At 44.4% G+C, this 16607-nt stretch overlaps 1 protein-coding gene across 5 annotated transcripts in view; it reads left to right on the plus strand.

Moving 5' to 3' along the window:
- CEPT1 (choline/ethanolamine phosphotransferase 1) overlaps positions 1–16607 on the plus strand; it is a 33278-nt gene that overhangs the window by 1123 nt on the left and 15548 nt on the right. For 3 of the 5 annotated variants that reach the window (XM_074528175.1, XM_074528177.1, XM_074528174.1), the window contains exons 2-4: positions 1297–1697; positions 4959–5106; positions 6165–6306. In XM_074528175.1, the coding sequence (XP_074384276.1) occupies positions 1359–1697; positions 4959–5106; positions 6165–6306 (629 nt within the window). In that variant the 5' untranslated portion in view covers positions 1297–1358. Of the gene's footprint in view, positions 1–103; positions 416–1296; positions 1698–4958; positions 5107–6164; positions 6307–13810; positions 13896–16607 lie in introns of those variants that run through there. The other 2 variants (XM_074528176.1, XM_074528173.1) reach the window with 2 other exon arrangements.

Below are 16607 nucleotides of genomic sequence, written 5' to 3' on the forward strand. Positions count from 1 at the left end.
AGCGCCGGCGGGGCCGGGGGTGCCCCGGGCCCCTCCCCGGCCGGGTGTGTGCCAGGCCCGGGGCGAGCCCCGCGGCAGCCGGGCCGGGCGTTAGTTTTGGAAAATGAGGCGCTCCTGGGCTGTTTTTCCCCGGCTCGTCCCCTCAGGATGAGGGAAAATCCCAGTTTAATGCACTGGGAGTAATTTTTCTGGTCATCCAGGGCACCGCCCACAGGGACCTCTGCGGTGACCAATTCTGGTCTCCGGGCCATTGGAGAGGTGCAGTTCGGCTTCCTCCCGAGCTTATCGAACACAGCGAAGGCCCTGCCACTTTCTCTTCTCCTCCCTCTGACGGGGCTGCCTGAGGTGGCTTTTCACTGCTGGAATTTGCCTTGCCGAGGGAGTGGAGAGTGGAGCTCAGATCACTTGTTCTTAGGCCAGTGGTGACCTTTGATTTGCGCAGCTTTCTCTGCCCGTGCAGTGCAGATGGCTCTAGAGCTCTGTATTCCTTTCTCTGCTTTGTTTGCTGGCCTTCAACCGAGTTTTCTATTTTTTTTTTCCATGATTGTCTCCTACAGATAAACAGCAAACTCTTATTTTGAGTCTCCTTTCTGTGCTGCTTCTCTACTTCTTGTGGAGAGTTACATGTCCCTGGTCATCTGCTTTCAAGGGAGATGGAACATTGTGAGGGTTCTTGTTTGTGCTGAAAAAGTTGCTCCTGACCCTGTATTTGCTTTTCACAGCTGCTTCATGCTGTCTCTGGCCAACTAAAGCTCTCCAGCTCCTGCATGTTTTTTTGTATCTCTTGAAAGTTGAACAGACAATGAGCTGGGTTAAATTTAGAGAAGAAAAAAGCTATAGCAAAACTGAAATGAGGAACAGAAATCTGAAAAAAAATGTACATAACTGTTTTTAATTGGTTGTCCAGCATCACTGCGGAAGACAAAGCTGCTCCAAACCAATTTAACTTAAGACTTTTCAGTCTTAGTGCAGTTTTTGGTGCTCTCAGTTGATAAGCTGAATGGTGTCACCTGCTCTCCTGGGAGAGGTGTGAGGAGTCTGTAACACAACTCGCTGCTGGGGTTGGGAATTTCAGCTGGTGGCTGCAGGGTTTTACTGCTGCATTTGGAGCACTTGTTTCTTGTCATTCTGTCAGCAATTCTCCAAATAACTTTCTCTTTCAAAGGAGTAGTCCTATGAAATCATCTTGCTTTGCTGGTGGCAATTGAAACGCTCTTTAGGGCAGCAGCTGGGAACTTCTGATGTCCTAAAATCTCATTTGTGTGCTCAGGCGTGTCTTGCTCCTCTGTGTTGCAGGATCTTATGGTTCTCCAGCCCAGCTGCTGTCTGCCCAAGACAATTCCTCGGCCACCCAACCCATGAGTGGGCACCGGAGCCTCAAGAGGCGATGCGGGGAGTCGCACCTGGAGGGCCCCGCGGGCTGCGGCCACGGCCCCAGCGCTGCCTGCGTGCTCAGCAAGCTGGTGCAGCTGCCCACGCCACCCCTGTCCAAGCACCAGCTCAAACGGTTAGAGGAGCACAAGTACCAGAGTGCCGGACGCTCCCTGCTTGAGCCCCTCATGCAGGGTTACTGGGAATGGTTAGTGGGAAGAGTTCCAGCCTGGATTGCCCCCAACCTGATCACCATCATCGGACTGTTAATAAATATATTTACAACTCTGCTATTAGTATGTTACTGCCCGACAGCTACAGAGCAGGTGAGTTATGGACTCCTGGCACTCTTTTGTTTTGGTTGCTGTCACTGGTTTTGGATGGGTTGTGGCTCTGGGGAGAGCTGGTTCTTGCTGTTCAGCCCACAGTCCTGGTCTTTGTAACCTGTTCTCTGTAAATGTTTGTGCCTCTCTGTGATGCTGGCATGCAGAGAGAGCATGTGTGGATGCTGGAGTGAGCCAGCAGTTCCTGGGGCCAACTCACCCATGTGGAGCAGGATCTGACACCGAAGCAGCCATGAGGGACCTGCTGCACAAAGCTCAGCCCTGCCAGGAGTTGGAGCAGTGGCTCTGCAGCTGCCTGGCCTGCGTGGCAGGAGGAGTCGGCACCTGTTTACTTTCTGTGACCAGAGCAGGGCAACTCCCCCTCAGCTCAGGGATCAGAGTTGCCACACGAGCTGGGTGGGTTGGACATGCTGGGGCTGCACCAGAGCCAATGCACTGAGCTCTAGAGTGGTGCCACTTAAGATATCAAAGCTGGTGTGACCAAACCCAGCTTAGTGAGCTACAGGGACACCTTCCTGGGCCCCACTGGTGTCCTGGCAGCTCAGTCAGGACTTTGGCACAGCGTGGTGGAGTTGTGTTCCTGAGCTGTGGCTGTGCTGTGAGAAGGCCAGATAAAAGTCAGTGGTTTTATTCTTTGTTCTGAATGCTCTAAAACTCCCCAGATGCCCTGAGCAGAACTGTTTTAACCTGATTTCAGGGATACAAAAGTCTTTTTGAGGCATTTCAGCTTCCCTCTATCACCACTTACCTCATAAGGCACTTGAAGAATCATTTTTGTGCACTGGAAGAGTTTTCACTTGAGTGTTGAATCTTAAAAGCTGCTTTTGTGTGTGTGCACTGAGAAAGGGAATTATTTGGTATAGAAATGTGTTACATATCACATGGCTGGGAATGTCTCAAGAGTTCCAGCTTTTAAAACACCTGAACTCCTTCCTAACCAAGTCTCCCAGCTGAGGTTGGGAATCCAGCAGGGCACAGTTTGTTCCCCACCAGTCTCCATAATCTCACGTAGGTTGGCACAGTCAGCACTGCATCCCTGCTCCACGTATGACATGGGAAAGGGATGTCTGCCTCTCCTAGAAATCTGTTGAAATAGATTGTTTCACAATAATCTGTGGAATTTGGCAGGTGTAAAATAAACAGTGACTATTCAGTTTGAGCAGGGAATACTTGGAGCAGCCCCCTCCTTTTCCAGGCTGTGGCATTGTGGTGTGTGTTGGTTTAACTTATGTTTACTTCTGAGCAGGGTTGTGTGGGGACTCAGACTCTTAAATCTGGTCTGAAAGAGAGACTTCAGCTCTCGGGACCCCAGAGCTGATGTGGGTCATTAAACCAGAGCAGAATTTAGAATTTGGAGAAGAGTTGTGTCTTGGTTGGTAACTAAACTTCTGAAGTGCCCAGGAAGCTGCACTCAGAGCGTCAGAAATTCAGTGTTAGCTGAAGGCTGCTGTATGAAAGCACTGTTTGGTGTTTTACAACTTGAGAAGTACTTTGTGTGAGGTGAGTGAGATTTTTTTTTCCTCACTTGAACTGAAAAATAACTTAGTGCTGAGGCAGCTTTGGCCTGATCTGATTTGCCACATGGCACAGCATGACCAGGGAGGTGCTTTTTAAGTGTCAAGGAGCTGTGTGGGGAAGAAAATGGGGCTCTGAAACTCCAGGAGCAGAATTTCTCCTCCTCCCCCCAAACCACTACTGATTTCTGATGTAGATTTTCTCCTTCTTGTAGCTCAGCTTTAGTTCTGCTTTTTTTTCAAGGGTGACTCCTCCCTTCCTGTTGCTGAAAGGTGCAGCCAGGGCAGTTGGCTGTCACTCAGGGCCTCGTGCAACCAGAGAGTAAAGGAGATGCAAATACTTCCTGCTTAGCTGGGAGGACCCAGCTGGAAAAGTGCTGACTGATGGAATGGTACCTGAGTTAAAAAAAAAAAAAAAGGAAAAATTATCTGGATAAGAAGAGAGCTGTGAAATTTTACTTGGATATAAATAGGTCTAAGTGGAAACACCTACACTGCTCATGAAAGGAGCTTTTAAGAAAGGAGAGCCAGCAGATTGATTTTTAAGTTTATAGAGAAACCTTCAGGGTGATGCCATTTAACTTAAATGTGGCAGATTAAATCTGTACGTGAGGGATAAAAATGAGAAGGAGTTGTGTGGCATCAGAACCTTGGCTAAATGTGGTGCTCTGCTCTTGGGTGACACATTTCCCCTTTCTCACCTTGTGCTGTTTGTACAGACAGTACTGTAAGCACATCACAGCAGCAGCTTTTGGGGCAGAACAAACTGTTTTGGTAAATGGCAGGAGCAATGCAAATTGTAGAAGGAAATACATTGAAGTTGATGTGCTACAAATTAGTCATGTTTGTGTTGGCCAAAACCATCTGGACTTCAGGGCTTTATGAGATTAAGCTGTATTTGGTTTTTCTTGGTGTGGTCTGTAAAATAAAGGTGCTTGTAAGTGCTCACTTCTGTAAAGTGTGTCAAATGTGAAGATTGCAAAATAGCCAATAATATCTGACTTATGGATGTGTAAACGCAGATGGAGTAATGGCACCTCCCTGGCTTTTGTGTTCTTAATGGCTTATGCTTCAGAAAGCATAAAAAAGCCTGGATTGTGATCTTTGCTCCAGCAGGGCTTTGGCATTGTTTGTGTTTGTCTGAGTAGAAATCGTTTTCATGGATGTGACCATTAAAGGTTCTTACTGTAGATCTGGCAAAGCTGCTGGTGCCTTGTACTGGAGGGGACACTTGGTGATGGAGGGGCTGTGCTGCAGAGCTCCAGAAATGCTCTTGGACTCAGTCTGGGCACTGGTAGTGACACAGCTCTCAAATGGTGGTGGACTGGTGAAGATGAACACTGTTGAAGTGTTTGTGACAAAGTTGGGGGCTAAAAGTTCCCAAGTTTCTGAAATCCCAGTTACAAGTTGCATATATTTAATGTAACTTTGTTATGCACTGCTTTGCAAATGTAGTATTACAATTTTTCCAGCTGTACAGTGCAACTTCCTACTTCAGAGCAGGGGCTGTAGCTATTAATCTGTCACTGGTTTATTTACATTCCACATGTAATAACCATTCTGTCTGTCCTTGCAAGGACCAGATGCTGAAAGGTCCCTGGGTGAGGAGGAGGATGTATGTGCAAAGGGAAAACTGTTTTGTCAGGCTGTGGGACAGCTGCAGGCTTTCTCTTTCTTAAAGAGAATTTTATCTATTTTAAACCTTATTGTGATTGCCTTTCTCTCTTAGGCACCTCCCTGGGCATACATTGCTTGTGCTTGTGGCCTTTTCATCTACCAGTCCCTGGATGCTATAGATGGAAAACAAGCAAGAAGGACAAACAGCAGCACTCCATTAGGAGAGCTTTTTGATCATGGCTGTGATTCATTGTCCACAGGTATTGTTGTCATTTTTAATTGAAGTAGGAGGATTAAACTGCTCTGTTTCAGGGATCAATTCTGCAATACAATAAAAAAAGCTTCTTTACTGAAGAAAGGACAACTGATAGTGTTGAATGTAGCAATTTCAACCAAGAAAGTCACCTTTCCATAGAACAGTGCTCTGGATCAGCTGAATGTCTTCTCTTGTATTACATTGAAAACAAAACTAAGCATGGGACTAATTCAACCTGAGACAGCACTTCTATATGATGCTTTAGCAGAGTCTTGGTTCTAAAGTATTTTCTGTAAGAAATTGTCATAATACTCTGCTATATTATTTCATATTGACTTGATACAGAGTGATACCAAGACAGGTCTAAGCCTAAGCAGTGGGACTCTACAAGTCAGAGTTTAGGATTTGAATCATGTAGGTAATTTCCTGGGTAGGTGGAGTTCATCGAACCAGTCTGAAGTTTAACCCCATTGCAAAAAAATTGTAAAATCATGGAATATCTTGAGTTGGAAGGGTCCCACAAGACTGGGTCCTGCTCCTGATTGGATGTTTTGGGTTCCTTAAGTTTTAAAGGTCTTAGGCTTTAAATTTTATGAATTTTTTGTCAGAGTTGTATATGGGAAGGGTGGAGGGGAAAGCTTAGATATGTTACTCATCCTGAATGTATCCAGACCTTTGATTTTCTTAATGCCATCAGAGAAATTCAGAAGACAGAGAAAAATATTTGGCAAATGCAGGAGAAAACCCCAAAACTTGTTGCAGGCTGCAGCTGCAGAAATTACTCAAGTCCCTTAATGACATTAGGCATCACAAGGAATAAAAATGTAGGAGACTTAGAAACCTTTAATATTGATGACTTCCAATAACTGATATGGATTGAAATGTGTTGTGCAGCCTGTATATTTTTAAGTGGAAGCATTAATCTCTTATTCCTATGAAATAACCGTGCCAGGATAAACCTTCCCACTGTCCTTCCTGTGGGCCCTGTTGCTAGCTTTGCTTCTGGTGAGGATGCTTACACACATCCACCCTTTTCACTCTGTGACTGATTTTCTCCTGCAGTCTTTGTGGTTTTGGGAACTTGTATTGCTGTGCAGCTGGGCACCAACCCTGACTGGATGTTCTTTTGTTGTTTTGCTGGGACGTTCATGTTTTACTGCGCGCACTGGCAGACGTACGTCTCGGGGACACTGCGCTTTGGCATGTAAGTACCTGGCTGAGAGAAAGGGAAAGTCACCCTGTTCTCCTGAATTGCACCTTGTGTGCCCATAGTGCAGCTTCCCAGAGCAGTAGCTAATTGTTTTTATCCATAGTGACACCCTTAGAGCTTTTGGCAGGTGTTGGATCTGTAATTAATAGTGAATGTCCCTTAGCTTGTGTTAGGAGTGGTAGAAATATAATTTTGGCCTGTTAGTTAATTAGAGCTTTTGTTGTAATGGAGAGTACCTGCTGTTTTATCCTAAGACTGGAATGCTTTGGTCAGATGGTGGCAGTCTGATTTTAGCATTCATTAAACTCTGTCTTGATACTGCTTGATTGTGATGTGCAGTTATTCGTTAATATTAACCATAACCCTTAAAATATGCTGTATTAATTGCCCTTGTGCCTCCAATTTAGAGTTCAGAATCCCTTTTGGTTAGTGCAGATCATGGTTCTGTCAATAAATGGAACCAAAATTGCAGTGCCAAGAAGGTCAGGAGCAGAAATCCTGTTTCCTGCTGGATGAGGCTGGGTGGGAGGTGCAACACAAGGGCTTGGTGAGCTGTGGGATTCTCTAACCTTAATAAGGAAATAAATGTATTCTATGGTGAGAATTTATTCTGTGTTTGCAGAGTAAACAAACATATTTCAAATAAATGTACTGGAGAATTTTTTTTTTTTTTGCATCTGGAAACTGAAGTTTGCCCTTAGTTTGTGGGATTTTGAAACAATTCTAGAACAACTACATACAGATGTCTACTAGACTGTTATTTATGGTCTATAATTGCTAGTCTATAGGCTAAAACAGTATAAATGTGAGTCTCTTGTATATGACAGTTTTTATTGGCAGGATACTGTTTCAATAATGCATATGCTCTTGAGAAACTTATGTGTTTCTGCTCAAAAATTTAAGATGTTGGATCAGTTTTAAATGTCTATTAGAGGAAGAAAAGAAGAATATCTAGGCTTCTGTTCCAACTCTGGCTACACTGAAGCATATTGACTGAAACTATCCCCTTCTGGTACTTAAATCTTTAAAATAAGACATGTGGCTCCAATACTTTCCTGTTTTAGGAGTATCACTTTCATGTTGTACCAGAAGTCTGAATGCTTTTAGCTCCCTTCAAACTTTACAGGGCCCTGATAATCAAACATTTCTGGATATTGATCAAAGAACACAAAAGCCTGACCTTGGCATCTGCTTGACTTTACAGGTAGAAGTATCAGCCTCCCCAAACTGCTGCTGTGCTGCAGAGAAGTGTTTGGGTCAGTGCTGATGTTGACTGGGACATTCCTTTGTGAGGAGTCTGTATTTTGGAGGCATTTTTCAGCAAATTTGATTTTTCTGCCTGGCCTTATAATAATACAAGAATGTGGTGGCCATTAATATGTGGCTAATTCATATAAGGCAATAAGCACCTAAAGGTGTGTATCATTAATTTAGATAACACAGCACTGTGTAGTAAACATATTTGTTCCTTCTTTTGCCCTCTGTCACCAGGTTAATAGACTGTCATAAGCTGATGTTCATTTTAATGCCTAAACCATGAGACTATTTATCCAGTTAACAGATTCTCACTGTTTGACACTTTTTTAATGAAGCCTTCATTTCACTAATCTAAAACTGAAAAAACGGTATTTTATCAACTCTTTCAGATTCACTGCAGTGCACACACTTAGGTATCCTTAATCCTGAATAAGTGGGCTCAGAGACAGCTGTTGAAAGGAGCCAAAAAATCCTTGTGCACAGGAGCTTTTTTCTGTCTGTATCCCCTATTGTGACTCTCAGAGAGAGGGTGTGGTAGTGCTGTTTTAGGGAATGTGACAGTGGTTTTGACTTGACTGAATTCTGAAGCAGCAGGAAAGAGTAGACAGCTGGTTATCACTTACTCTATTTGTGGTATGTTCAAGAAATTGTATTTCAGTGCAGAGAGAGCTTGATAATGAAATGGCTTGCAGAGGAGCAGAGGGTGCTAAAGGGAGAGATTGTATTTCCCTCCTTCCACACAGGCCTAAAGTGCTGAGTTATAGAATCAGCCTGTCTTGCTGGAAAAATCCATCTTAAGAAAAACCAGGAAAATTAGTGTCAAACAAAGTGTGTGCTCGTGGAACAGCGTGTGGTTTGTGTATGGGGAAGGGATTGCAGCTCCAGGAGCAGCTGAGGGAGCTGGGAAGGGGCTCAGCCTGGAGAAAAGGAGGCTCAGGGGGGACCTTGTGGCTCTGCACAGCTCCTGACAGGAGGGGACAGCCTGGACAGGGTCAGGCTGTGTTCCCAGGGAGCAAAGGACAGGACGAGAGGAAACGGCCTCAAGCTGCACCTGGGAAGGGCCAGGTTGGACATCAGGAGGAATTTCTTCCTAGGGAGGGGTGGTCAGGCATTGGAAGGGGCTGCCCAGGGAGGTCTGGAGTCCCCATCCCTGCCCAAGGAACAGCTGGATGTGGTGCTCAGGGCTGGTGACAAGGTGGGGATCCATCAGGCTGGGCTCGTTGATCCTGGAGGGCTTTTCCAACCTTAACAATTCCATGATTCTCTTTGGTGTCACTGCGCCAACCTTGGCAAGTCCCTGAAGCTGAGCAGAGCCTGTCAGATTGCAGGGCAGGATCACTTCCCCTGAGGGAGGAGGAAATGGGATCCATTCTGTGAGGTTCCTACAGATTCTACAGGTGGAGGAGGAAAACTTTGTTCAGTTGGGCCCAATTACTGAATCCATCAGCTGTGTAAGTTCTTCATCTTCTGCCTGACAGCTGTGGGGGATGTCCCTGTGCTACTCCAGGTTTTGGAATAATCAGTTGAGTCAATAAAGTTCTATGATCTGTCTCCATCTTCAATTGATCACATAATTCCATTAATTATGATCCTAGCAACCACCACTCTTCAAAAAGCAATTGGTGTTGATTAAACAGCTCAAATAGCTAGAGGTCAGTATTGCTTAAGCATTCCCCAGCAGGAAGCAGGAAGTGTCTCAAGGCAAGTAGGGCAGGCTCCAGGAAAGTCACTGTAACAATATCAGCGGTGCAAAGGCAGCTGGAACAGCAGGGATAGAGTTAAATGCAGAAGTTTTACTTAAAACACCTGATCTGGGAATGATCTTACAGAAAAACAGGAGTGCTCAGCGCATTTGAAAAAGAGAAAGGTGATTTTGAATGGCAGAGAGGCTTAGTATTCAAGCAGCCCAAATAATGACTTTGTTCTCCTGACCTGGTTTCCAGCCCAGGAACTGGTTTGTCTGGGTTGTGGATTTGCTGTGCTGCAGCAGAGGATGAGCTGAGTCATGTATTGGGGCAGCTGTGCCATCACAGGGGCTCCTCTGCTTTGCAAACAGAGAATTTTTTCCTGCATATCCCAAAAATCAAACTGCCAAGCTGCAATGGACTTCCATGTGTCCTTGTGGAAGCAGATGAGAGGTGCTTCAGGGACACACTGCAGAAAACAGATTGTTAGGGAGTACAAATCCTGAAGGGATTTTTCCAATGTTATCTGGAGCCCAGGTGTGATCACCTGGTTCTTCCCCAATCCAGGGTTATCTCATTTGGATTCAGTAGTGGTCCTGGTCCCTGCAGGAAGTGCAGGAGGAGAAGCAAGTGTGTGCAGGCTCAGGATGTTCCAGCTGCTCAAGGTCAGAGCACAGCCTGATTGCAGGGGCTGTCTATCCCTGTCAGAGCTGGATTCTGCAGCACAGCTCAGAATCACAGAACCATGGAATTGCTTTGAATGGGAAGGGACATTAAACTCATCCAGTTCTGCCCCCTGCCATGTGCAGGGACACCTTCCACTATCCCAGGTTGCTCTAAGCCCTGTCCAACCTGGCCTTGGATGCTTCCAGGCATGGGGCAGCTGCAGCTTCTCTGGGCATTCTGTGCCAGGGCCTCACCACCCTCAGAGGGAAGAATTTCTTCTCAATATCCCATCTAACCCTGCCCTTTGGCAGCGGGACGCCATTCCCCCTTGTCCAGCCTGGATGTACTCTTGAGAGACATGAGACACAAACTGCTCAGGTAAAGTCCTAGTGCATTTGTTCATGATGGAAGTGCTGGAGGTGCTGAATCATATTGTAATAACCCAGTGGGCATTGAACACTCAGGGGTCCATCCAGAGATATGAGGGCTGTACCATGGTCTCCAGCATTTCTCCTACAAGTTACTGCATTTTCTGGTTTATTGCAACCTTTTTTAATGAAAATACCATAAGTTGTGATGGTAGGAATTATAGCTGTATATATGTGTGGGTAAATATAGACACAATGAGATGGAAATTAGTTTCCAAGGAGTTTTCACAAAGGAATATCATAAATATGAGATGAAGAATCAGTTTTTACCACCTTTCATATAACTGAAAAGTCAAACATGGTTACACTGCTGTTTGAATAATAATCCCCAGAGAAAGCAAAATTATTCAGGCTGCTGAACAAAACAGCCTTTCTTGATGAGAACTGGAGAATTTGGGGAAACATTCCTGTTCAGTGACTCTGGAGCAGCTGTCCAGGCCCAAGAGCCTGTGGGATAATGGGTTGGTTCACCTGAGTCCTTATCACCACTGCTGCCACTAAGGTCTGAAGGAGAGGTGAGGAAATGGGGGATTTCAGAAAGCTAAGCCAACCTTCCTCTTCAGCCTCAGCAGAGGAGGAGTTGATGTTCTATCTTGCATAGACAACACACACCAAATACTGACATACAGGGATGGAAGCCTGCCAAGTCAGACTTTAGCACGTTGAGTTCTTGCTCTTGGGAACAGCCTCAGCATCTCCACTCTGAGATAAGGCAATCATTGCTATGACTGTAGAGCTTAAAACTTTCCAATGCTTCTTGGAGAACTTTTACACCCAGGTTGTTTACAGAGGAGAATCTGAGGCTAAGTAGAGCCTCTGTTGGTGTCAGGGGATGTTGGGTTCTCTGTGCTTGCAAGCAGGATGTGTTGAAGTGTCTTTGTGGTGGGTGTGAAGTTTGGTGTTGGTAACCTGCACCTCCTGCTCCCTCAGTTGCGCTGGCAGCGTCACAGAAACTGCAGCTGGTGAGGGCTCACAGAAAAGGTGGGGGGGGTGGTTTCCACATCCTCCTCCTCTTCCCTCCCTTCAACAGCATTTTCAGCCACAATCCCATTGGTCATGTGTGGCGATGCTGCTCCTGATTGTTCTGATAAATCATTGGAGTTCTCACTTTCCTGTGAAATAATGAACTGCAGCATAACAAGCATATGGCTATTGCCTACCCATGCAACTTCTGTGTACCTCTGGGAGCAACAGAAGGAAAAATTTACATACTGATGTGTATAATAACAAGGAAGGGAGCTTATTTTAAATTATTTTTCCCTTAATTTTTAATATTATTTTTTCCTTAACATGAATTTGCTGGTGCTGGAAATAATTCTAATTCATGTTCTCATTTTTTCTATACAGTTTGCTTTATTCACGCTGTTGTATTTCATGGCATCCAAGTGAAACTGCTGGATTGGAATGAGTTAGGATAAAACTCTAATAACTTTATAACAAAGTGTTTGCACTTCTGGCATGTGACTCTCAGCCTTTCTTTCTCTTGTGTTCTGATGTTGAACATTCTTTTCTTGCTGCTGTGGTTCCCCTAAGAAAATAGTCCTTTGTCTCCTGCTCAGATTCCCAGTTCATTGCTCAGCCTTAGTAATCCCACTTGCACGCTCAGTAGATATGGACAAGACAGATGGAAGAATCATCATTTTGCAGACTAGAGAATTAACTGGTAGATGGATCCCTGTAAGTTTTCCAGGCCCATAACTTCTGTTTTCTGTTGAGGCAGGAGTGTTTTTCTTGTCTGCTGTGATTTGGGACTTTTTCATGGAGTTTTGTGTGTTGGGAGATGCATAAACCTCCACCGTAGTTTTATACAGCCTTAAAAAGCTGTATTAGATCAGCTGTGTTGCTAGAGATTGACTTGATTTCAGGGCTGTCCCCAGTGTAAGTGTCTGTTTCCTGTTGTCATTGGCTCATTTTCTCAGGGCATTTCTCTATTTGAATTCAGTTTGGGTTCCCTGTTAGCACAAGGAGGGGACTGACTGCAGCTGTCTCTGAGCTCTGAGCCAGTGGTGGCTCTTGAATTGCCTAATGATTTGTTTAGTCAAACAGAGCATTTTAAGAATTGCCCATGGAATACACTCAATAAATTAGCACTGACAAGGGAATATTCTGGATGCAGCACTAATCCCCTGTGTGTTAATTGGCTCCAGACTCAGGAGCCTGACAGGGTTCCCAGCAGGGCAGGCCCAGGGATTGTCAGTGCCAGTATCTCCGTGGAGTGAAGCACATGCCAAGGTCAATGCCCCTTCTTGAACTTGCCAGATGATGTTTAAAAGATGGATCCATGTCTGAATTACAAATATCACCTAAAATAACATAGGAAAAAAGGAACAGAAACTGCAGCTGTTGTGAAGCACCAAAGTAGCTGTGGGGTTTGGGCATGGGGCTTTCCCTTCCTGCGTTCCCTAAAATACCAACTATTACCTCTCCTAGCTATTTACTGTGTTATGTACTGTGATAATTACACTGAAAATGCTTATCAGGCTGAACTTCAGTGGCCCCTCTCCTCAGGCCTGGTGTCTGCATATCATCACTGCACCTGAGCCCTGCAGTGGGGCCTCAATGACCTTTCTGTGCTGCCCATTTGAAATCCCTTGGCATCGTGGGTGTCTGTTCCAGCACACTCTGATAAGCACAGCCATAAACAGGAGCTGTGTTCTGGCTGACCCTGCTGTTGCTGCTGAGTTATTTTCTTTTTAAACTAGATGGTTTGAATTTTAAATTTGATCCCATTTAAAAATCTTTTTGTTATGATAAAATTCAGATTTATGGCACTGTACTGGGAGAAAGGGTGGTTTCCGCGGCTCTGTTGGCTCCAGCATAATTTTATCCCTTTCTGTCAGGGGCGAGAAATAAATAGATACAGAATGGAGTGTCATTACCCCTGAGCAGGGGTCCAGAGCTCACTTCTTGGAGCATTATTTGACAAGAAGCTGCATGAGGAGGGAGGTGAAATTTCTTCCTTTTCCTCAGAGGTGTCCAACTGAAATACGATCTGCATTTCTGCTCCTCTGAAACATGCAGGAGCATCTTCAGCTAAAGAATTCATATATTCAGTGTTGTTTGCAGACACGAGCATGAGGTCAGGAGATGAGAGTTGTGGATTGTGCTTGGTTATGGGTTTTATTCACCATGACTCAGAGCAAGGAATTTCATTTATTCCCTCATGCACACACAGAATGATTGTTTTTTCTCATGTGTTGGAGTGATACGGTAAAACTGTAAACTGCAGAAGTTCTGAATGAAGATTTAAACGTGTAAAATACTCTGTGGGTTAGAATGGTTTTGTTAATTCATTAATACCCCTGGTTTTTGTGATTGTTAATCCCTCCTCTGAATCGCCCTTTGAGTCATCCCCATCCTGGATTTTGTCCTTTAGCCTGACTGAAGATGTTTAATGGTTCCTTCCCCTTCAGAGGAGTGCTCAGGACAGAGCTCTGAACTGTTTCTCTCCCTCACCTGTAGATTTGATGTGACAGAGTCCATGCTCTGCACTGTGGCCATCCAGCTCCTCACGGGCGTGCTGGGGCCCTCGTTCTGGAATTTCACGGTAAAGCCCTCGCTGGGCAGCGCCTGCTCGGGCCAGGGCAGCACCTCTGTCATGCACTGCTCTGGGCAAAGCAGCCTCTGCAGCGTCTTCGTGCTGAACACAAGGAGGAAAAAGATTTCAATGAGTAGGAAAAATTTGATTTAACTGGAAGCAAATTGTTTTGAAAGGGTCTCATTTTGTTTAAAACCAAAGCAAAACCTGCCTGTTCAACAAAAGTTTGATTTAAACTTTTCTTTTTATCATGGTTTTGGCTTCACCTAAAAGCCAAGCAGGGCTGTGGAAGCAGCTCTAAGTGTGGGTGTAGAATGTTGTTGGAACTGCTTTTTAAAACTTATTTTGTTGCTGCCATTTCATTACCTTTCCACCAAAAAAAGGAGAATTTCTTGGCTCTTTCAGGGAACTGTTTCTTGTGTAATAACTTAAAAAGTCTGGTTAAAAATGTCTGGTTTAAGCTGTGCAGCTTGATCCCTGTGCTTGTAGCTTCATGAAGAAGTAACTTCCTTTCCAGCTTGTCTTTATTTTTAAAATGCTTTTCCTTATGTCTGTGCTAAATAAGTCCTTTTCCCCTCTAGTTTGCTAGCCTTAAAGACTTTCTCTTCCTTATTTCACCTCTTTTTTTTTTTTTTGCTAATACATTGTATGTGGGTGAGGTCCCATCCCAATAAAATGTTATCATTAAAAGTGGATTCCTTGAAATATATAATAGATTATGATTACTGTTGATGCATTTTTAATCTGGACTTTTCCTTGAAATATTTAAGGATATAAGAATAGGTTTTTGATCTTTCTTAGAACTGCATCAGATGTTAAACAAAAGTGAGGTTATTTTTTTGATGGTTGGTTTGCACAGCCTTTGTTAAACCTGTGTGGATGCTAATTATTTTCTAATAGTTCTTTTGTTTTTTTCATGTAGTAGCTCAGCAAAATCTCTGCTTCCAGGAGGTTATTTAGGAAGATGAATTACTGGCTCTGCTTTAGGTGCAGCACCATCAGCAATCTGGTAAATCCTGATGTGTCTCCAGCTGACCTTGAGAGCTGGGTGGCTCTAAAGGGAGTCAGGTAACAGCAGTAACTTAATTTTTAAAATACTTTGTTCATAATCTATGAAAGGCTGGAAATAGTGTCAGGAAATGGTAATTTAGCAAACAGTAATGCAAAGGAAGGGAGAGGTTAAATCAAGATTTTAGCCTGTAATATCAACTGACCAAGGAGTCACTGAGGGCAGAAAAAAATTATAAAATCACATAGTTGTGAAACACTCAGAGAATTTGAGTGTGTGAAATCATTCCCTGGTGTGATGGTTGTAGGGTGGAAATAACTCAGATTGGGTGATGAAAGGAAATAGTTTGAACTGGAGTAGGACAGTTTACCATGGGGTGGAAGAGAGAGGAAGGGCAGGTGCAGAGGACCTGGAGCTGCTGAAGATGTGCATCTGTACCCCCCTGCAAAGGAGGCCTTTGCCATTCCAGGAGATGCTGGTGATACTGGTTTACAGACAGCTGGGGAGTAGGCTCTGAGGGGATGGGCCAGGCAGGGCATTTTCACAGAATCCCAGACTGCTTTGGTTTAGAGGGTCCTTAAAGCTCATCCCATCCCACCCTGCCATGGCAGGGACACCTCCCACTGTCCCAGGCTGCTCCAAGCCCCGTCCAGCCTGGCCTTGGGCACTGCCAGGGATCAGGGGCAGCCACAGCTGCTCTGGGAGCCTGGGCCAGAGCCTCACCACCTGCACAAGGAGAAACTTCTTCCCAATGTCTCATCTGTCCCTGCCCTCTGGAACTGGGAAAGCACTTCCCCCTTTTCCTGTCCCTCAGGCTCCTGTCACTGGCTCCTGAGACAGAACCCCAGGTGTTGCCTTTGACAGGTCTCCTCAAACACTTATTTTAACTCAGTTTTAGGCACTGAGTTACAGGATAGACTTTTAAATCTATTTAAATTCTTTCATGAGTAATTTCAGATGCCTTCTGGCATCTTTAGTTTTAGTCTTAACTCATAACTAAAGATGCTGCTGCTTCCAAGTGGTTTACTCAGACACACCAAGCTTCACTGACTTATTTACACACTCAGATGTCAGGCAGAACAGATTTTTAAGGTCAATATTGCACATCTCAGATGGGTAAGCTACAGAAAATGTGTATTCATACTCTGGCTGTTTCATGTGATAAACTTTTGTACTGAGAAAATACAAGAATATAAACTTCTCTTGAAAATTATACAGGTGCTGGGACAGTATGAAGCAAGTAGCTTCAAATTCTTGCAGCACAGCTAAACCTTGTACTTGGCTGGACAGGAAAATTTTATGTTCACCAAGGAGGGGAAAGTATCTTAAATTGGTAATGAAGTTTACGTATCCCTGTAACCAATGGGAAATTAATTAGAATAACCTGAAGGCTTAAAAAGCTGGAAAATAAAAATATTTTGGAAACCAAAATAGGTTTAGTCCATTATTCCCAACATTCACACTTGAAGTGCCAGAGTTTCAGCCCTGCCTCCCTCTCCCTGCAGCTCTGCAGTGTCACCCAGCAGTTCTGGTACTGATGCAATGTAACTTTGGTTTGGAACATTTTGCCTTGGTGATTTTTCAAAGACCAGAATTGGGCTGTTTTAATACAGTTTAGCACAACAATATAGAGGAATTGCAAATAAAGGTCTTGAGGATGATTGAATCTGGAGACTGCTCATCATTTTATAGAAAACAAAATGTTAAAATAA

Source organism: Zonotrichia albicollis, chromosome 28 (genome assembly GCF_047830755.1).
Source record: "Zonotrichia albicollis isolate bZonAlb1 chromosome 28, bZonAlb1.hap1, whole genome shotgun sequence".
Taxonomy (NCBI): domain Eukaryota; kingdom Metazoa; phylum Chordata; class Aves; order Passeriformes; family Passerellidae; genus Zonotrichia; species Zonotrichia albicollis.